At 47.3% G+C, this 21,798-nt stretch overlaps 1 protein-coding gene across 2 annotated transcripts in view; it reads right to left on the bottom strand.

Annotated features, from left to right (window-relative positions):
• The window catches only part of TMC7 (transmembrane channel like 7), a 55,988-nt gene extending 35,042 nt beyond the window's left edge, over positions 1-20,946 (bottom strand). The window contains exons 1-3 of one of the 2 annotated variants that reach the window (XM_055409571.2): positions 20,733-20,946; positions 3,225-3,468; positions 2,214-2,362 (exon numbers count right to left, since the gene is read on the bottom strand). In XM_055409571.2, the coding sequence (XP_055265546.1) occupies positions 2,214-2,362; positions 3,225-3,468; positions 20,733-20,799 (460 nt within the window). In that variant the 5' untranslated portion in view covers positions 20,800-20,946. Of the gene's footprint in view, positions 1-2,213; positions 2,363-3,224; positions 3,469-20,524; positions 20,564-20,732 lie in introns of those variants that run through there. The other variant, XM_055409574.2, reaches the window with a different exon arrangement.
• Positions 20,947-21,798: the final 852 nt, after the last annotated feature.

Below are 21,798 nucleotides of genomic sequence, written 5' to 3'. Positions count from 1 at the left end.
CATATTTGTTTTCACACATACACACATACATATGTGTGCAAAATGTGCTGAGATTCTGACTGAGATTACATGGCATATATAGGTCAGTTTGAGAACAAGTGACATCTTTATAATATTGAGCCTTTGAGCCATGAACATGGTATATATATAGGTTAATTTCTCTCAACAACATTTTATAGTTTTCTGTGCACAATTATTTCACACAATTCTTTAGATGTATTTTGAGGTATAATGATACTATTGTGTAACTTATTTTTTAAATGTTTGTTGCTGGTATATAGGGAAGCCCTGGTGGCTCAGTGGTAAAGAATCCACCTGCCAATGTAGGAGATGCAGGTTCTGTCCCTGGGTTGGGAAGATCCTCTGGAGGAGGAAATGGCAACCCACTCCAGTATTCTTGCCTGGAGAATCCCATGGACAGAAGAGCCTGATGGGCTACAATCCATGGGGTCACAAAGGGTCGAACATGACTTAGTGACCAAGTACACATACTGGTATATAGAAATACAATTAGTTTTATATACAGCTGTTACAACTAGCAATGATGCTAAATTCACATCAGTGCTAATAATTTGTCTTTTCTGTTTTCTATAAATAAATCATGTCATCTGGAAAAAATTTTAAAAAAGACAACTTATTTCTTCCTTTCTGGTCATTGTGCCTTTTTTATTTTTTCCCCAATCATTGTACATTGGCTAGGACTTCTGAGATGATGATGAATAGAATCTGTGATAATTATCAACCTGTTTCTCATTCTCAGTCTTAAGAGAAAAGCTTTCAATATTTCACCATTCATAGCTCAGCTGGTAAAGAATCCGCCCACAATGCAGGAGACCCTGGTTCACTTCCTGGGTAGGGAAGATCCCCTGAAGAAGGGATAGGCTACCCACTCCAGTATTCTTGGGCTTTCCTTGTGGTTCAGCTGGTAAAGAATCCACCTGCAGTGCGGGAGACCTGGGTTTGATCCCTGGGTTGGGAAGACACCCTGGAGAAGAGAAAGGCTACCTACTCCAGTATTCTGGCCTAGAGAATTCCATGGACTGTACAGTCCATGGGGTTGCAAAGAGTCAGACACGACTGAATGACTTTCACATTCACTTCATTTCAACATTATATATGATGAAAATCTTCAGAAAAGGAGGTGGCCCCTTAACAGGAGAGGAAGCTGGGCATGGTGGCTAAAACCTTGGGCTCTGAAGCTTCATTGCCTGGGCTCAAATTCTGGATTTGCCTTATCTTAGAGAATCAACTAGGGCAAGTATTTTAACCTGAGACATACAAATGATAAATGCCAATAGTACTTTTCAATTAAGGTATATACATTATTTTTAGATACAGTGCTATTGTACCATAACAGACTACAGTATAGTGTAATCACAGCTTTTATATCCACTGGGAAACCGACAAATTGTGTGACTCACTTTATTATTACATTCCCTTTATTGATGTAGTCTGGAACCAAACCTGCAATGTCTCCTAGGTCTGCCTATGCTGTGTTGTGCTTAGTCGCTCAGTCATGTCCGATTCTTTGTGACTCCATGGACTGTAGCCCGCCAGGTTCCTCTGTCCATGGGATTCTCCAGGCAAGAATACTGGAGTGGGTTGCCATTTCCTTCTCCAGGGATCTTCCTGACCCAGGGGTCAGACCTGGGTCTCCTGCACTGCAGGCAGAGTCTTCACCAACGGAGCTACTGGCAAAGCCTGGTCTGTCTGTCCTTCATCCTAATTCTCACCACTATGGGGAAGTAAGTGTGTTCAGGGCCATGGCTGCCTCTGCAATCTGATGAGTCCTATTGAACCCCATCTTGCAATAATACTCTTAAATGCACAAAACACAAATGGTTATTTGTCCATATGATATCACAATAGTACAAACTAAATTGGCGATAGATTAATACATGAATATCTTCATTAGTATTCAAAAACAAGACCTAGCGGCAGATCTAATCACTGCTGTAAATTTCAAAGTCAAGACGATCACACGTGCTATTCCCGGACAACTACAACACGTAGAAGGGACGGGAAGACAACTTGTGATTTTCCCAGTGATGAACATACAGGCTCTATTAACCCTAACTGTGGTGTGCTGCTCACATTCACCATGGAAGGAAAGATGACATTTCAGCTGGAGGTGAGTGAGAACAAAGCTGTACTTTCTCTAAGGGCAGGCTACTTCTGCAGAGAAGCATGGGCAGTGTGGGGTGGTGCTGTACCTTCTATGCTGCGAATGTCCTCCCGCCACAGCTCCAGGTGGGTCGTCATCTCGCGAGCCTTCTCAATGAACCTCTTCCAAGACTTGCTGCTATACCGTTTCCACTGGTCCCACTCAGATAGGTACTTCATTTGGGTCTCCTGAATGTCCCTGCATTAATAAACAAGCATGACAATGGCAGGGTCCCCAACTTCACCATCAGATAAAGCCCCAACTGAGAGGATGTGGAAAATCTGGAGCCCTCATACACTGCTGGTGGGAATGCAAAACAGGGCGACCACAAGGCCAAAGTTTGGCCTTTCCTCAAAAAGTTAAACAAAGAATTGCCATATGACCCAGCAATTCCACTCCTAGGTAGATACTCCAAAAGAATTGAAAACAAGGTCTCAAACAAAAACTTGTACACAAATATTCAGTGAAACACTAATCACAGTAGCCAAAAGATGCTAACAACCCAAATCTCTATCAAAGGATAAATGAATAAACAAACTGATATAGCCACACAATAGAATATTATTCAGTCATAAAAAGAAAGTACTGATACATGCTACAACTTTGATGAACCTTAAAAACATGCAGCTAAGTAAAAGAATTCAGACACTAAAGGTCCTGTATTGTATGAGTCCATTTACATGAAATATCCAAAATGGCAAATCTACAGAGATAGAGACTAGAATAATGGTTGGCAGGGGCTGGGGGTTAGGGGGAACAGAGTGACTGCAGAAAGCAATGCGGCTTTGGAGGTTACAGAGCCATAGGACAGAAAGAGCCTGGGTCCCTGAGTGACTGCAAAGTCTCCCCTTGACCTCAGCCCAGGACTTTTATGTGAGCAAGAAATAAATTTCTAGTACACTGAGATTTTATGTGTGTGGGTATCTTTGTCATAGCAGCTTAGCTTATCTCAAGTAATAAACTTAATTATGTGAACTCATCAGGAAATGTATTCTATGCCTAAAAAGCCCCCTTTTCCAAAACATCCATCATATGCCCTCCAGATGGCGACTGGACAAACCTTAGTCTCCGCTTCTCAGAAATGTTCAGCGCATATTTTCGAATGGATTGGTTATCAAGGTCTTCAGTGATTTCTCCCTCCAGTTGGAAATTGTAAGAGTCTGTTGGCTTCAGCAAAGTGCCACTTTGCTTGTCCCGGGAAAGGATGGTTGTCCTCTTACGAGCAATGGAGCGGTAACTTGGCAATTCTTGAAGGAAATTCACAGGTGGAGAAGAAAAGCAACTGGAGTCCAAAGAGAGGCTCTCTGGGTAAGAAAGAAGAAAACCATCATTCTCCCCAGAGAACCTGGGAGCCAAAAACCAAAACTTACATAGGACACTCGTATCTCAGAGACCCTAACTAAACCTCACAGACAGTCAGGAGCCTAGAGTGCTGACCAAAGGACTTCTTAATTATTTTATTTACCAGGATGGTACTCAAGCTCAAGACAATAAAATCATCTGTAAAAGGGTTCATTTTAAGCAGACGTGTTTGTAAACATGCTTTACGTTACATGATACTTGCGTTCTAGTGTTTGGCTGCAGCCACTTGCTAAGTGTGAGGTTTGGAGTAATCCAACCTGCTTTCATTTGTCAAATGGGATGCATAGTGATAAGAACATCGTCAACAACAATAATAATAGGGTTTATGGAGCATTTCCTATGCACCAGGCACTGTGTTAAGAGATTCACACGCGCTCATGGGATGTGGACTGGCCTTATGATCTGCCTGGACCAACAGAATGCAACAAAAGTGATGCAGGAGGCCTTGCCAGCTTCAGCTGCTCTCTGGACCAGCTGCTGCTTTGTGAAGAAGCCGGAGCTAACCTGCTGGAGGTGGAGACCAGGCAGAGAGGGGATGATTGCTCCAGGCCAGCCTACAGCCTACAATTGCTCAACTGACCACCGATCCCTCACACATAGGGAGGCAGGTACTATTCAGTTCAGTTCAGTTGCTCAGTTTTGTCCGACTCTTTGCAACCCCATGAATCACAGCACGCCAGGCTTCCTTGTCCATCACCAACTCCCGGAGTTCAGTCAAACTCAGGTCCATAGAGTCGGTGATGCCATCCGCCCATCTCATTCTCTGTCGTCCCCTTCTCCTCCTGCCCCCAATCCCTCCCAGCACCAGAATCTTTTCCAATGAGTCAACTCTTTGCATGAGGTGGCCAAAGTGTTGGAGTTTCAGCTTTAGCATCAGTCCTTCCAATGAACACCCAGGACTGATCTCCTTTAGAATGGACTGGTTGGATCTCCTTGCAGTCCAAGGGACTCTCAAGAGTCTTCTCCAACACCACAGTTCAAAATCATCCCCATTTTACAGATGAGAAAACAAAGTCACTCACGGTTCCCCAACCCCTTGCCCAAGTCCTCAAAGCCCTGCATGATCTGACTCCTGCCTGCCTGTTCAGCTCCTTGGGCCCTCTGCCCTCCAAACTATATTTCTTAGGATCCTTCATATTCTAAAATGGGCCTGATCCCTCCTCCTCAGGGCCTTTGCTCATGCTGTTCCCTCTGCCTGGACGGAATCTGTTCCACCTCTTAGCTCCTACTTGAAAGTCTCTTCCTCGAGGAAACCATTGCTGCCTCACTGTACTACTACTGTTATATATTTTCCCATACACAGTAAGCCCTTGACAGCACTTACCACAATCTATAACGTTGTATTTATTTGTATGGCTATGTGAGCACGTCCGTCTTGTCCCATGGACTCTAAGTTCTTGGAGGGCAGGGACCATGATGATTTCCTAACCATTGCGACCCAGGACCCAGTGTGCTGCTGCTGCTGCGTCACTTCAGTCGTGTCCGACTCTGTGTGACCCCATAGACGGAAGCCCACCAGGCTCCCCTGTCCCTGGGATTCTCTAGGCAAGAACACTGGAGTGGGTTGCCATTTCCTTCTCCAATGTGTGAAAGTGAAAGTGAGGTCACTCAGTCGTGTCTGACCCTTAGCGACCCAGTGTAGTAGTTCAATAAAATACTTGGCTCAGAGCAGTTCAACAAACACTCACTGATGGACAGATGAGAGGATGACATCCGTACTTTGCCTGTGCTGAGAAAGCGTGTTGGTGGGGAGGGGGGCTGCAAACAGAGCCAGGTCTGCCTACTCAAGACTCTCTATTCACGCTGCTCCACCAGGTCATGGCTGGAGGCCAAGTTTCGCTGCACCCCATACAGCAGTCCACGGAGGGAGAGCTTTCCTTTTGGAGGAGAGGAATGAACACCACCATCAGGGTGGATTTAATGCCTGATCTGATCCTAACTGGAGAAGAACCATCCTAAATGGAGACAGGACATGGAAGGAGGAGGTAGGAGGCAGCTGTAATAATAAGCAATTCCCCCGACAGGCAGCAAAGCTTCCTTGGATTTGAACCCAGGCTCTGTTAATTACCAGCTGCGTCTCTGGGAAAGTTACTGAAAACTCTCTGAGCTTCAGCTGCCTCACCTCAAAAATGAATTCATTCACCAAGTATACCTATCGTGTGTCAGATGTGGAGCAAGGGATACTGAAGTGAACAAAGTAAACATCTGACTCACATGGCACTTATTTTCTAAGGAAGGGGCATAGCAAGATCAGACAATACACATGCAATAAATATGCCAGGAAGTGTGTGCGTGCTCAGTCACTCAGTCGTGGCTGACTCTTTGCAACCCCAAGGACTGCAGCCCGCCAGGCTCCTCTGTCCATGGGATTTCCCAGGCAAGAATACTGGAGTGGGTAAGTCATTTCCTCCTCCAGAGGATCTTCCTGACTCAGGGATCGAACCTGCATCTCTTGTGCTTCCTACATTGGCAGGCGGGTTCTTTACCACTAGTGCCAGCTGGGAAGCCCATGCCAGGAAGTAATGAGTGCAAAAAAAAAATAGAGTCGGGTAAGGGCACAGAGGTAACAGGCAGGGAACACTGTTTTTGATAAGATGGAGTCAGGTATGGCTTCTCTACTAAGGTAGCATTTAAGCTGAGGCTAAATGGAGGGGTGGTATGTGTACCCTGTGGATATTGGGTGAAGGGAATTTTGGGGGAGGGAAACAAGTGCAAAGGCCCTGAGGCAGGGGTGTGCACGGTGTGTTTGCAGAAGACGACAGAGGCCTGGGTGGCTGGGGAAGAGTGAATGAATGGGAGCCTCATAGGGTCTTTTGTTGGTGGCCCCCAAAGAGCCACACCAGCCCTCTGGGGTCCCCTCCCCTTGACTCTGGGCTGGATCTGTGACTTGCTTTCACCAAAAGTTGCAACAGAGGTGACACTCTGCCAGTTCCAGACTCAAGCCTTAAAGGCCTGGAAGCTTCTGCTGGCTCAGACGGTAAAGAATCTTCCTGAAATGCAGGAGACTCTGTTCGATCCTTTGATCAGGAAGATCCCCTGGAGAAGGAAATGGCTACCCACTCCAGTATTCTTGCCTGGAGAATCCCAAGGACAGAGGAGCCTGGTGAGCTATAGACCATGGGGTCACAAAGAACTGGACATGACTGGGCGGCTAACATTTTCACTTGTGCTGCTGGGAGCCTGGGGCTGCTGTGTAAGAAGGTCACCTGTGCTGCGGGCACAACCACGTGGAGAGAAAGAAGCTCCAAGCCTCCAAGGAAGACAACTGAGGAACTGGATGACAGCGAGAACCAAGGTCCTGGCTTATGAACCCAGTGAGCTGGGGCCCCCAGCCTCCGGGTCATCCCCGCCATGGGCATGAAAAGGCCACTGGCTGCTCAGACCCAGCAGACATGACACACAGCTGAGCAAACTGTCTCCTCTGTAGCCTGTCCAGTTCCGGATGCACAGGATCAGCAGAAACATTACAATGGCTTAAGCTATCACATGTGGAGCAATCTATTAAGCAACAATAGGGAGCTGGGACAGAAAGAGTAGAACGCAGGGGTCAGAGGTGGCCGGGCCAGACCAGGTCAGACTCTGTGGGCTGGGCTGTGACCTTTCACTGTGGCAGATGGGCAGTCACCCAGGGTTCTGGGCCAAAGCATGTTGTGATCTGACCACATTTCAAAGGGTCACTCTGTAGGCTTTGGGGCTAAGGACGAGACCCATCACAGGAGCGCCAGCTTATGAGAATCAAAGGCGATCATGCAGATAGACACACTGAGCACAGCCCGGCACACAGCAGGCTCCGTAAATGTACTTATAGATAACAGGGCACCAGGAGGAGGGGACCAGTCAAGGTCTTGATCCCAGCCAGAGTCTGATGGTGCAGAGCTGTAATCATCACCTCTCTGATGGACATGTTCACACGGTAGAGCAGCTGACCCATTGATGATGACACACAGACACGCGTCTGGAGCCCTGCCAGTCGCCAAGTATAAGCCTGCGAATCCCACTCAACCTTTCACTCAGGCCCCCGCACTCTCTGAGGGTATGACAGACTTCCACAAACTTCCATTAGTAATGTGGTCCCTAAGCAAACATGAGGGGCGGGGTGGGAGTGGGCTCAATGCTACGGAGTGCAAGCCCAGCTGGAGGCTGCTTCTCCCTCTGGCCAGCAACAAAGGGCTGTTATTAACCAGAACAAAGGCCTTTGCATCTGGAGGGGCATATTCACTGAATATTCAGAGACCACGAGCTCAGGGACCCAGGGCTGGAGCTGGAAGCTGGCACCCCAGTGGAGACAAAGACCATCTCTGAGTCACTCATTTCTCAGGAACAGGGCATATAATACCGTGATCTCATCAACGTGATCATGAGGACACATTTACCAATACTGGCTCGGAATATCTGAACTATTTGAAGTATACAACAGGCATCACCACACTCAATTCTTTGAGCTACTCTTTGTCCTATTTTACAGATGAAGAAACTGAGGCTCAGAGGGCTAGGTGTTTTGCCACTCACACAGCTAGAAGTGCTGAAACTAGGAACCTATCACGTGGCAAAGCTATAGGCTTTACTACAATTTGAAAATACTTCATAGACACTACAATGCCATACAATGCCATACTGTTGGATTATTCTTGCATCCACACTGCAGGAAGGATATATCTGTCCACATTTCCCAACAACAGTCTCTTGTGGAAAATTCTACTTTCAAAATGGCCAGTGGTTCCCTGGTGGTCCTCAGAGTAGGACTCCGAGCTTTTACTGCAGGGGGCACAGGTTTGATCCCTGGATAGGGAACTAAGATCCCACATGCCACAATGTGACCCTCCCCCCAAAAAAATCCAAAATGGCCATCATTGAAGAGGAATGCTTTTTTATCAGACATCCCTGGAAGATCTCCATCTTCAAGTAAAAGAAAAAAAATTTCACAACCTTTGGACACAGGCATCATTTTTATAGCTGATCTACCTTCAATCCTATGTATCTAGGACCACACACTTTCTGCAGCATGATGTCACTGAATTTCTCATGCCAACCTGGGGGAGGTGCCCCAGCTTTCTTCAGGGACCTGAGGCCCAGAGAGATGGCAGCTTGCCCAAGGCTTTGATGCCAAGGCAGACTCCTGGTTCTACCGCTTCTTAGAAAGGCAGGTAGCATCACCTCTCCTAGCCTTGGATTTCTTGTTTGAGAGGACAAGAATGTCTCATTAATGTCAGATGTTCTCTTGAGTTGATCATTTAAGCCTGTGGTGTGTGGGCTCCTTGATGGCCATTTGCCTGGGAGGCGGGAGCATGTCTCAGATACTGGGGTGCCCCCATCTAGGAAGGTCTAGAATCTGTTGGCCACTGGAGCCAGATTTCAGCAAGTAGGTGGTTACTTAGGTGGGAGGACGGCCAGATAATTACAGGAGATATGGAGCAGGGGCAGGTATAACAATGCTGTCCTTCCAGGTTAAGAACAAAGTTAGTCTCTTTGAAGCTTAGAGCAGTGCCGTGCTCACAGAAAGCCCTCCATCTGAAGAATGAATGGGCAGAGGCAGGCACATCTAGAGAGCATCTTAAGATCCCAACTTCCCTGGCAGCTCTTTCCACAGGACACCAACTCCCACCAAAGGGCACAAACGTTCCCAGAATGTGGGCACAGGCCAAATGGCACTAAAACCACCACCACCTCCCTCACGAGCTTGCCAAAAACCCAGCCCGACTGGATGGGTGCTGGCTTCCCTTCAGGATTTTTCTTCCCTCTCACAGAATCATGGGAACTCTGGGGAAGAAGGGACCTTTTGGGTCATCCGGTCCAGGCAACCTGCCAGGTGCTGTGGGAATCAGTTCTGTTTGATACCTTGTATGGGGTCCCTCTCTGGGTGGGACCATGGGGTGGGACCCAGGGCTCTGGAGACGATGAAGTTTTGCAGACTTGCTTCCTGCATGGAAGAGCTTTCCCTTCCTCCTCCAACCAGCACGTGTCTCCTAAATGTCCAGCCTACTACATCCCTGTCATTATCCCATCCTCCTCCTTAAGGGTTTACCTGCATAGTCTCTGACCCTTTCCCTCCACCATTAGACTGTGACCTCCATGAGCAAAGGGACCTCATCTCTCTCCTTCACCACTGAGTCCCCAGGTTCTAGCACAGAGCCTGACTCATAGTGGAGGCTTAATAAAAATCTGTTAAATTAATGAACGCAAGCATGCAAGCATCAATTGTGAATAAATGAATTTGGTGCTGAGGATACAGGCAACACTGGCTCACCCACCAGGAAGATCAAAGTAAGTATTTAGCATACCACCAACACAGGGGCACCAAAATTGAGAAAAAGATCTAAGGAATTTAAGCATTTAATATTATTTTCTTTCCATTCCATTCCATTCCATCGCTCAGTCGTGTCCGACTCTATGCGACCCTGTGGACTGTAGCCTACCAGGCTTCTCCATCCATGGGATTCTCCAGGCAAGAATACTGGAGTGGGTTACCATTTCCTTCTCCAGGGGATCTTCCTGACCCAGGGATCGAACCCGGGTCTCCCGCATTGGGGGCAGAAGCTTTAACCTCTGAGCTGAAAAAGCTAGCAAAAAGTATTGAGATGTTGACCACACACTGCTGGCTGCTGCTGTTTAGTCACTAAGTCATGTCTGACTCTTTGCAACCCCGTGGACTGTAACCCGCCCAGCTCCTCTATCCATGAGATTTCCCAGGCAAGAATACTGGATTGGGTTACCCAGTGATCAAATGTGCCTCTCCTGCATTGGCAGGCAGATTCTTTACCACTGAGCCACCTGGGGAGCCCCTGACCATACATTACATCCTTTTCTATTTCAGATACTTTATATAAGCCAGTCCTAATAGACATGTGCATATATACTCAGTTTGATGTTACCAATAAGATAATGCAGACGACAATTTCAGGGTTTCTTAGACTTATTTCCACTCACGTCTATGTGTGTGACATTGTTTTTATTTTGGATGCCAACTGGAGCTAGGCATCTGGATAATCTGCCCAATAACTGGCCAACTGCCAAAGGTTCTTAACACTGGAGCTCACGGTCCAGGAGGTCTGGTCGAAGCTGCTATGACATCTCCACCAAGTGCTCAAAAACCTCTGAGGCCAGGGGCTCATCATGGCCCTGCTTCTGGCAAGGCCACCCACCCACCCATCCACTCACTCACTCAAAAAGATTTACTGAGCAATTGCTATGTGCCATGCACTGTTCGAGGACTAGGACACAGCCTTGAAGATGACTTTAAAAACTCTCCCTGCCTCTGGAGGAAACAGACAATAAAATTTATTAAGTACATTTCAAATGGTGATAGATACATGGAGAAAAATAAAGATGGGTAAGGTAGAGAGAGACAGAGAAGAGCAAGTACAAAGGCCCTGGAACTCCCCTGGTGGTCCAGTGGTTAAGAATCCGCTTTTCAATGCAAGCGGAGACAGGTTCCATCCTGGTCGGGGAACTAAGATCTCACATGCCATCGAGCAACCAAGCCTGTGTGCTGCAATGAAAGATCTTGCATGATGCAATGAAGGTCCTGCATGCTGCAACTAAGACCCAGCACAGCCAAACACATACATAAACATTTAGAAAAAAAAAAGTTTATAAAGGCCCTGGGGCAGGAACCAGAAAGGAGGCCAAGGAAGCTGAAGGAGAGTCAGCAAGGAAGACAGGAATGGGGTAGGAGGTTGGGGAAAAACAAGCTTGGCCACATAGGGCCTATGGGGAATGGTGTTACCATCCTTGGGTTACGGTGGGAACTGAGGGGGATTCTGAGCAGAAGAATGACATCATCTGACTCAGATTTAACAGGATCTCTCTGGGTAGCCCTGTGGCTATTTTTGTCCTTGAGCTACACAGGTCAGTCTGGTTGTGTCCCATGGCAGAGCATCACGTATCGGGTCACATTGTCCTGCAGTGATGGAAATGTTCTATAATTGTACTGTTTGATATGGTAACCACAAGTAGCCACTGCATAACTGAAATGTGGCTGGTGAGACTAAGGAAATGAATTTTTAATTTTATCAAACTTTATTCGATTTACACTTTATAGCCACATATAGCTAGTATCTGGGCTTCCCTTGTTGGAGAAGGCAATGGCAAGCCATTCCAGTACTCTTGCCTAGAAAATCCCATGGATGGAGCAGCCTGGTAGGTTGCAGTCCATGGGGTCGCTAAGGGTTGGACACAACTGAGTGACTTCACTTTCACTTTTCACTTTCACACATTGGAGAAGGAAATGGCAACCCACTCCAGTGTTCTTGCCTGGAGAATCCCAGGGACGGGGGACCCTGATGGACTTCTGTCTATGGGGTCACGCAGAGTCGGACACGACTGAAGTGACTTAGCAGCAGCAGGGCTTCCCTTGTGGCTCAGCTGGTAAAGAATCCACCCTCAATGCGGGAGACCTGGGTTCAATCCCTGCGCTGGGAAGATCCCCTGGAGAAGGGAAAGGCCAACCCACTCCAGTATCCTGGCCTGGAGAATTTCATGAACTGTATTGTCCATGGGGTTGCAAAGAGTCGGACACGACTGAGTGACTTTCACTTCACTTCACTTCATAGCTAGCAGCTACCGTATTGGATAACACAGAGGGGCCTCATTCATAGGAGCCCAGAGTCTAGTCTGAGAAGGGAGGAGCCAGGGCCTTGAGATCTTCCTCCATCTGCCAGACTTGAGAACTGCAGGGCAGGGAGGACCTGCATGAGTCATACCACTAGGCACCTGGGTGGGGCACCTGGGGAATGACTGTGTCCAAGGCTTTATGACCAGACAAGCAAACAGCCTTCAGAGCAGTGACTAACTGCTCAGGGCAATCGGAGTCATGCAGGCCCCAGAACCCAGGTCTCCTGGTTTCCAAGCCGGTAGAGCATCCAGTGGGGTGTCTACAGAGCAGTTACTGTGATCCTGTCTGTCTAAGGAGGTGACGAGACCACCCGGTAGTTAAGTGCACTGGTTCCACAGCCTGCTGCCTGGATTCTAACCCCAGCTCCACTTGCTACCTGTGTGACCTGGCAAGTTTCTTGACCATCCCATGCCTCAGTTTTCCCACCTGTAAAATAGGGGCAGCAGTTCCCACTTCACATAGCCATCTTAAGCATTAGATGGTTATTGTATGTCAAGTGCTTAGAAAATAGGACAGCAAACCTTTTCTGTAAAGAACCAGATCCGTTCTGTTCTGTCGCTCAGTCGTGTCCGACTCTTTGCGACCCCGTGGACTGTAGCCTACCAGGCTTCTCCATCCATGGGATTCTCCAGGCAAGAATACTGGAGTGGGTTACCGTTTCCTTCTCCAGGGGATCTTCCCGACCCAGGGATCGAACCCGGGTCTCCCTCATTGGAGGCAGACGCTTTAACCTCTGAGCCACCAACCAGATAGTAAATACTATTTACCACACAGTCTCTGCCACAACTGTTCAGCCTGCCACTGCAGTAGCAAAGCAGCCATAATCCATAACTGAATGTGCATGACTGTTTTCTAATGAAACTTCATAAAAACAGGTGGTGGTTCAGACTAGGCCCATGGGCTGTAGGAGACTCAGGTTCAATTCCTGGGTCAGGAAGATCCTCTGGAGATGGAAATGGCAACCTACTCCAGTGTTCTTGCCTGGGAAATCCCATGGACAGAGGACATCGACGGGCTACAGTTCATGGGGTCGCAAAGAGTCAGAAATGACTTAGCAACTAAGCAACGCAACAACAGTAGTTTGCAGACCCCGAGCTGAAAGCAGTGCCCAGCATATTGTGCTGTGTACTTGAAGCCAGGACTCTGGTTATTTACTGAAGAATTGAATGTAATCTGCAGTGGGGGGAGGAGGTCTTCTTGCTAAGGATTCCCTATGTGGAATTGATTTTCCTTGGCTAGGACCTCTCCAAAAATGATTTCCAACATTCCTGGAAGTGACAATAACCACATTCGCCTTTACTGAGCATTTACCATGTGCCATGATTATGTCAAACCCTTTACATAGTTATCTCCTGTGACCCTCGGGATGGGCTTTTCTTACATTTTACTCTCCTTCTGCAATACAGAAAGTCCAGAGAAGACAAGTTGTCCAAGGCCGACTTAAGGTCTGAACCATGAGGGCAAAGACCTCAGCATGTCTTACTCACCCTTACACCCCTGGTGATTAGCATGGGGTTGGCACATGCTTAAAAAACATGTCACAGAAACACAGATACAGTAGTTCTAGATCTGCAACATTAACTCCCTCCTGCTTCAGTAGCTTGCCAAATAACTTCTCAGGGCCTCAGTTTCCAGGGAGGTAAAATGGGCAAGTAATACCACCTACTCGATGGCATCACCGACTCAATGGCATCACAGATTCGATGGGCATGAGTTTGAGCAAGCTCTGGGAGTTGGTGACGGACAGGGAGGCCTGGTGTGCTGCAGTCCATGGGGTTGCAAAGAGTCGGACATGACTGAGCAACGGAACTGAACTGAACTGAACTGAAGGAATTCCAGAAAGTTACACATGCGAGTCCCAAATTCAACTGCTAAGGGAGTCTGCCAGACCTTCAGGAACCGGCTCCGGCTTGCTGCTCTCATCCCGTCTCCTCTCCAAGCTGCAGCTGAGGCCTCCTCAGATGCACGCAGGTCCTCCCTACCTCTGCCCTCTGCTCCCCTCTCCGCCCCTCTTGAACGCTCTTCCCAGCGGTTCTTCCCACTCACCTGCACTGGCTCCTCCGCATCCCTGGGCCTCAGCTCAGTGGGCCCTCCTGGAGAGTCAGCAGGCAGCCGCTCTCCTGTCTACACCATCACCTGTTAATCTCCTTCTCAGCAGCTATGCTTAGCTATCTCTGACCCAATTTCCCTCTGTTTAGGGTCTCCCCTGTTAGATTAGAAGCTTTGTGAAAGCACGTCCCTCGGCCGCCTCTTTCGTCACTGGGCCCATGCCTGGTACATGCTTTTGGCTCAGAATCAGTTTCTGGCCTCCTCCTTGGAGGAGGGTAGGAGCAGCCCCATGGAAGGACTGGGTGGTCCCACAGCCAAACAATGCTCCTTTTAAAAGCAGCCAGACTGCAACAAAGTTTACAGCACTGAAAAGTCACTTCCCCCTTTTATCCCTTAAATTCTTTACTTCCTGAAAAAAACAAACCAAAAAAAGCCACTGAGGGCCTTTGGGCCTAATCTGGGCCTGAGCTGCTGGGCAGACGGAGCTTGGCCTCTTCTAGACAGAGGGGTAAAAAAATCACTCAGGTCAGATGGCTGGCTCACCAGAGAACCACTTCAGTCTGTGTCCAGACCTGAACAAGAGTCCTCCCACCCAGGACACCTGCGAGGAGTGACTTGGATGAACGGACCTAGCAGATAAAGTAAAAATATAAAACCAGAAAAAAAGCTACAGGTCAAATGATTACTTGTCTCCAAATTTCATACAATCTGTCAGACTAAAATAGCCCACAAACTAGCTGTTTAACTACATAAGTGTCTATCAGGTAACGCTAGAACAGAGCACATGCAGTCATCAAACTTATAATACTGGGCTAGAAGAGGCCCTAATAAGCATAATGATAATATGCTAATAATCAAACCAAGAGCTATCATTCAACCCCATTTGACAAGCTTATCTCATTAAATCCTTTCAGTGAAACTAGCAGACCAGGGTATGAAGATATTTCGGAATTAGACGTGATGGTTGTTTCATATTTTGAATGCACTACAAGGTGCAGAATTGCACACTTCAGAATGGGTGATTTTGTTACGTGAATTATGCCTCGATCCTCCCCTGAAAAAGGCACTGCATGCATGCTAGCTGAAGGACTCCTGACGGGAACAAGCATGCAGTTACACCGCGCATACTGCACACATCATTTACTGACTGGTATGAAGTCCTGAGGGACTGGAACAGTCTCTCTGGGCACATGTAGTTAGAGTAATTCTGAGTCATGAGAGAGGAAAGGGGAAGGAGCCTTTATGGGTTATTGTAATTTTAGAGGGTCTAAGATATTTGGGAAAAGCTTTTGAGATAGACTTTATGGGACACTGTCTAAACTTCACGGAACAGAGGGAATTTCATAACATTGCCTAAGACTCTCCAGGCCAACCATCCTTTTTCATTTCGATTATCCCAGAATCATAGTGTCCACTAAAATAAGGGACACCGAAACAAACCACTATACATACAACTGACTACCAACAAGGATGCAAAATGTGAAGACTCTGTGGAGGTTTGTCATCTTGTAGGAACACAAAGGGACTTCCCAGGTGATCCTAGTGGACAAGAATAATGCAGGAGCTGTGGGTTTGATCTCTGAGCCAGGAAGATCCTCTGGAGGAAGAAATGGCAACCCAGTCCAGTATTCTTGCCTGGGAAATCCCATGGACAAAGGAACCTGGCAGGTTACAGTCCATGGGGTTGCAAAGAGTCAGACACAACTGAGCTAGTGAACACAGGGGAACAGAGACATCATAACAACAGTAAATGCTGACATGGTCCACAGCAGTCAGTCCCCAGCATGCACTCCCTTCCCGCAGGAGGAGTACAGTATTCTCCTCCCAATATTCATGCCTGTAAACAGGCCCCACTCACACAGAACAGGGCTGACCCATGGGAACAAAACAAGTAACAGAGTGATTTCTAAGACCAGCTCATATAAGACATCACAGCTTCTGCCTTGCTCCTCTCTTAGATCATCTGCTCTGGAAGAAGCCGGCCACTGTGTCTCGAGGACACTTAGACAGCCCTCTGTGAGGTCCACATGGAGAGGAACTGAGGCCTCCTATCAACAGCCGGTGTCCACCCATCCACATGAGCAAGTCATTTTGGAAGGGATCCGCCAGCCCCAGGCAAGCATTCGGATGACTGCATGGGTACGCTGGCTGACCCCACGACTGCAACTTCACAAGAGACTCTGGGCCAGGAAAGCTGAGACAGGTCATTTCCCAATTCTCAACCCACAGAATCTGGGAGATACGTGATTATTACTGTTCTGAGCTTCTAAACGTGGGGATATTTGTTACACAGCGCAGATAACTGATATAAGCACTTATTTATGTAAATTATCTGAATCCTTGAAATGACCCCTGAAGTAGGTTTTATCATTATTTAATCCACAAGGAAACCGAGGCACCAAGCACTTACGTGCCTTTCTCAAGGACAAAACCAGTAAATGGGAAAAAGAGGATGGGCATCTGGGAGTCCAGAGTCTAGACTCAAAACCAACTACACTACAGCTTCCATTGTGGCTGCTGGTATGAGGCAGGAGATGGGCCTTAGGCTAGGCATTTACAACTGGCCTCCTGTTCAACCTCCTGGCATGAGAAGATGAGCTCCAGCCCCCTGTTTATATCTCCTGAAGCAAGAGACAATCAGGCTCCAGGACTACCTATTTATGACCGGACTCCTGTCTATATTTCGAGATCTCCACCTTGATATAGAAAACAGCAACTGGAATAGGGTTAATAACCAGACATTAGTCATTTTTATGGCAGGGACAGAGTGAGATTAAACCCTTTAAAGGGTCATATATTTCCCATCCCTGGGGCAAGGGAGACATTGGGAGTCAAAAAGGAAGAGGCATCACCCCATAATATGTGATGCTAAGGGGGCTGAAATCCATCTTGGAAAAAAGTTGCACACCTCTGTAGGGGAGGTCTATACAAATGACTTAACCACCTCTTTTCTGCATTCCTCCTCACTAGGGGGGACGTCCAAACCCTTTCTCTATGGGTGTGCATCTCTGCTTTCCTTCCATTCTAACTAAACCATTTCTGTTTTCTCTTTCCTGTGGCTGTGCTATATCTCTAATGTTAAACATTGTACCTGCATTTACAGTTTTTGCTTCTGTGAGAAAAGAATTTCCCCTGGGGGCAAAGATCCAGGGAAAAACAACTTTTAGCCTCTAGCCCTTGCAGGTCTGGTGGCAGCTAGGATTCCTGGTGTTCATCCAGGCTGCCCAGGTTCAACTCCTGGGCAGAGAATTAAGATCTTGCTCCACGCTACCACCCGCTGCTGCCTCAGAGAAATCAGGCACATCCATCATTCATTCATTCAGTGAACATTTAGCAGGCACCATGCGCCGGACACTGTTCTCCATCCCAGAGGAACAAGAAAAAGCCTCTGCTTTTCATGTCACCCACAGTCTAGAGGGAAAAAGAGCTAAATAAATGAGGAAATGTTCAAACCAAATGACTTCAGATGGTGCTAAGTGCTTCTGAAAGAATAAGCAAGGTAACTGGTCAGGGTAAGAGCGATAGGACCACTTCTGCAGACAACAAGACTCCAGAGGTCTGTCTGTCTGATGTGACAAATGAGCAGAGAACTGACAGGAGCAGAAAAACGCGCCATATGAAGATCAAAGAGAAATGTATTCCAGGCAAAGAGCAGCAGAAGTAAAGGTCCTGAGGCAGAAATGACATTGATATGCTGGAGGAATGACCAGTCAGTCAGTATAACTGGAGTGAGATGGGCTAAGGTAAGGCTGGAGGTGATGAAAGCCTGCAGAGGTGGGCTGGGGTCCTTGTTGGAGGCTGTAAGTTTATTCTCAGAGCAGTGGGGAGCCACCGTAAAGTTTTAATTAAGAAAGGAAGTATTGATGTTTAGTCACTAAGTGAAAGTTAAGTGAAAGTGTTAGTTGCTCAGTCCTGTCTGACTCTGCGGCCCCAAGGACAGTAGCCCATCAGGCTCCTCTGCCCATGGAATTCTCCAGACAAGAATACTGGAGTGGGTAGCCATTCCCTTCTCCAGGGGATCTTCTGGACCCAGGGATCAAAACCAGGTCTCCTGCGTTGCAGGCAGATTCTTTACTGTCCAAGCCATTAGGGAAGCCCTGTTTAGCCACCAAGTCGTATTCACTCTTTTGTGACTGCAGCCCAATAGGCTCCTCTGTCCATGGGATTTCCCAAGAAGGAATACTGGAGTGAGTTGCCATTCCCTTCTCCAGGGGATCTTCGACACCCAGGGATCAAACCTGGTCTTGGGCATTGGCAGGCGAATTCTTTACCACTGAGCCGACCAAGTATATTGTTTATTCAACTATAAGAAAGAACGAAAGAAATAATGCCATTTTCAGCAACACATATGGATCTAGAGATTATCACAGTAAGTGAGGTAAGTCAGAAAGACAAATACCATACGATATAATTTACATGTAGAATATAAAATACGACACAAATGAACTTATCTACGAAACAGAAATAGATTCACAGACGTTGAGAACAGACTGGGGCTGCCAAAGGGAAAGAGGTTGGGGGAAGGATGGATTGGGAGTTTGGGATTAGCAGATGTGAACTATTACACACAGAATGGATAAACAACAGGATCCTACTGTATAGCGCAGGAAACTATATTCAATGCAATAAACCATGAGAAAAAAATAAGGCAAACGTTGTGATCTGTTTTATCATTAAGAAGGATACACATTTCCCATTTCTATAAACCAGATGCCCCTTTGTCTCCTGCCTCCCTCCAGCTGAACTCCCAAGATGCTCATACAGTGCCTCATGGTTTACAAAGTGCAACAAAGTTATAAACACAGTCCCTTCTGAGTCCCCCACTCATGCTGGTAGGTACAAGGTCATAAAATATCATCTGTCCAAGGGAAGGGAAACTGAAAGTTGCTCAGTCACGTCTGATTCTTTGCGACCCCTTGGACTATACAGTCCATGGAATTCTCTAGGCCAGAATACTGGAGTGGGTAGCCTTTCCTTTCTCCAGGGGAATCTTGGACTACTACATAGTCCATGGGATTCTCCAGGCCAGAACACTGGAGTGGGTAGCTGTTCCCTTCTCCAGGGGATCTTCCCGACCCAGGAATCAAACTGCGGTCTCCTGCATTGCAGGAAGAGGGAGGAACCTTTTAATTAGAGGTGCTAGTTGTAATACTCATGAAAAGATGCTTAGAGATCCCTGTGAACACCCAGCAAAAATCTAAAAAAGATGAATCTCACGCCTTCTGTATGGGAACCCCGTGTTGGCATCTTAAATGTGATGAATTGTGACAAAATAAGAGCAATAAAAAATCAAGTGGAAAGTACTTGAATAGCTATTACTGAAAGGCTGAAACTGAGCTGGTAACAACACTATTAATAATGCATTATGCTATATATATACGCCTCAGTTGTGTCCGACTCTTTGTGACCCCACGGACTGTAACCCACCAGGCTTCTCTGTCCATGGGATTCTCCAGGCAAGAATACTGGAGTGGATTGCTGTTCCCTTCTCCAAAGGATCTTCCCAATCCAGGGATGGAACACTGATCTCCTTAATTTCAGGCAGATTCTTAATCATTTGAGCTACAGGGAAGTCGTTATAATGCATTAGAAAATTATTAACATCAATCCCAGGCTGACTTCTTTATTCTGATTCCTGAGCAAGTTTCCAGAGTTTGGGTCTCTCGAGGTGTTTTTTCTCTTTTTTTTCTTCTAAATGTTGAGATCAATCCAATTAGAAGGGTCCAATGCCCAAATCTACACGTATATTTTACTATAAATCCTTGTAACAAAATCTCTGTTCTCAAACTAAAAGAGAAAAAACGCTGCAGATAAAACTTCACAGTGGGGTCTTGCATTTGTTAAGGGCAAATATAAAATACAAATGCTGGAAGGAAGCCTACTGGGTGCTGAAAACGTCACTGTCTTGACTGAGTAGCAGTTCTACACATTTATGTGAAAATTTACAGAGCTATATTCGCTTTCTTAACTTTTACCTAAGGGAAAAGGGAAAAGCATATAATACTTGGCTGCTACCACTGATAGTGTCTTTCACTGCGCTAGGCACTTCACACATTTTTATCTCAACTAATCCTACCAACCGCTTATTTCCATTTCACTGAAGAAGCTGAGGTTCAGAGAGGGTAAGTCACTTACCAAAGATCACACAGCTATCAACAGCCCAGGCAGAAGTCAGTTCTAAGTCCATCTAATGGTAATGCCTCATGTGTTTGGGAGGCAGTCACCTTGTATTAGAATGTGAGGACTAGCTGGGCTCTCATAATCTTTTCATTTAACTTATAGGATGATTTTGAGGCTAGCCGGGGACTCCTCGACCAGCTCTGGGAAGACCAACTCACCGCGATCGGGACTCCCACTCCAGTGCTCCTTTTGGTAGCGAGGTCTCTAAATGGGGCGGGGATGGGTTGGAGGAGAGAGAGCAGGGAATAAGAAAGATCCGCTTTCCCCCAAGCCGGGCGGTGGGGAGGGGGCCCGGCCCGCGCGGAGCTCCCAGCACCGCGCGCCCGGGTGCCCGCCGGCCGCCGGCAGCCCTCCCCGCCGCCCTACCTTGGTGGATGAAGGGCTGCCTGCTGGGCCTGCCGGGCGCGAGCGCGCTGATACTGGACTCGCTCATGACTGCGCCCCGCGCCACCGAGAGGCCGCCGCCGCCGCCGCCGCCCGCCGGCCTTCCCTCCGGAGCCGGGATTCCAGGTTCCGGCGCCGACGTCACAGAGGCGGGGGCGGGGCGCCGGCGCCCTTCCCACGCCCGCCGCGCGGGACCCCCGAGCCGCGCCGGCCTCGGCTCCGACGGCGGGTGCGGCCCCGCGGCGTCCGGGACCTGCAGCGGGAGACGCGGGTGCAGCGCCAGAGGGACCGGAACGGGCTCCATCCAGCGGCCGCGATAAGGGGCCGACTCCCGGATCTTTAAAAGTGTAATAAAACTAACCAGGACGCAGAACAAGTGTATCTAGTAAGTTACTGTTGGGTCCAAAAAAAAAAAAAAAAAAGACGAAGAAGAAGGAATATCTTTGTACATGTTTATAAACACATAAGATGACTCTCCAGTGGGGAGCTGGGAGGCTGGGTGAGAAAGGTTCGAGGAAGGCTTTTTCACTTTATCTCGTTTATCTTTGAACCTTATCCACGTTTCCTCTCTGCCTCTATCTGTGTGCAGTTTAAAAGACAGAATGAAAGCGAATTACCAAATATAAATGCCAAATAAATAAATGTTATCGTATATTCAGAGTTCCAAAGAATAGCAAGGAGAGATAAGAAAGCCTTCCTCAGTAATCAGTGCAAAGAAATAGAGGAAACAATAGAATGGGAAAGACTAAAGATCTCTTCAAGAAAATTAGAGATACCAAGGGAACATTTCATGCAAAGATCGGCACAATAAAGGACAGAAATGGTATGGACCTAACAGAGGCAGAAGATATTAAGAAGAGGTGACAAGAATACACAGAAGAACTGTACAAAAAAGATCTTCATGATCCAGATAACCACGATGGTGTGATCACTCACCTAGAGCCAGACATCCTGGAATGTGAAGTCAAGTGGGCCTTAGAAAGCATCATTACGAACAAAGCTAGTGGAAGTGATGGAATTCCAGTGGAGCTATTTCAAATCCTAAAAG

Source organism: Moschus berezovskii, chromosome 27 (assembly GCF_049115385.1).
Source record: "Moschus berezovskii isolate FMDL1 chromosome 27, NW_MosBer_1.0, whole genome shotgun sequence".
NCBI classification, from domain to species: Eukaryota; Metazoa; Chordata; class Mammalia; order Artiodactyla; family Moschidae; genus Moschus; species Moschus berezovskii.
The sequence above is the reverse complement of the archived record's forward strand: the minus strand, read 5'-3'. Positions and strand labels throughout refer to the sequence as shown.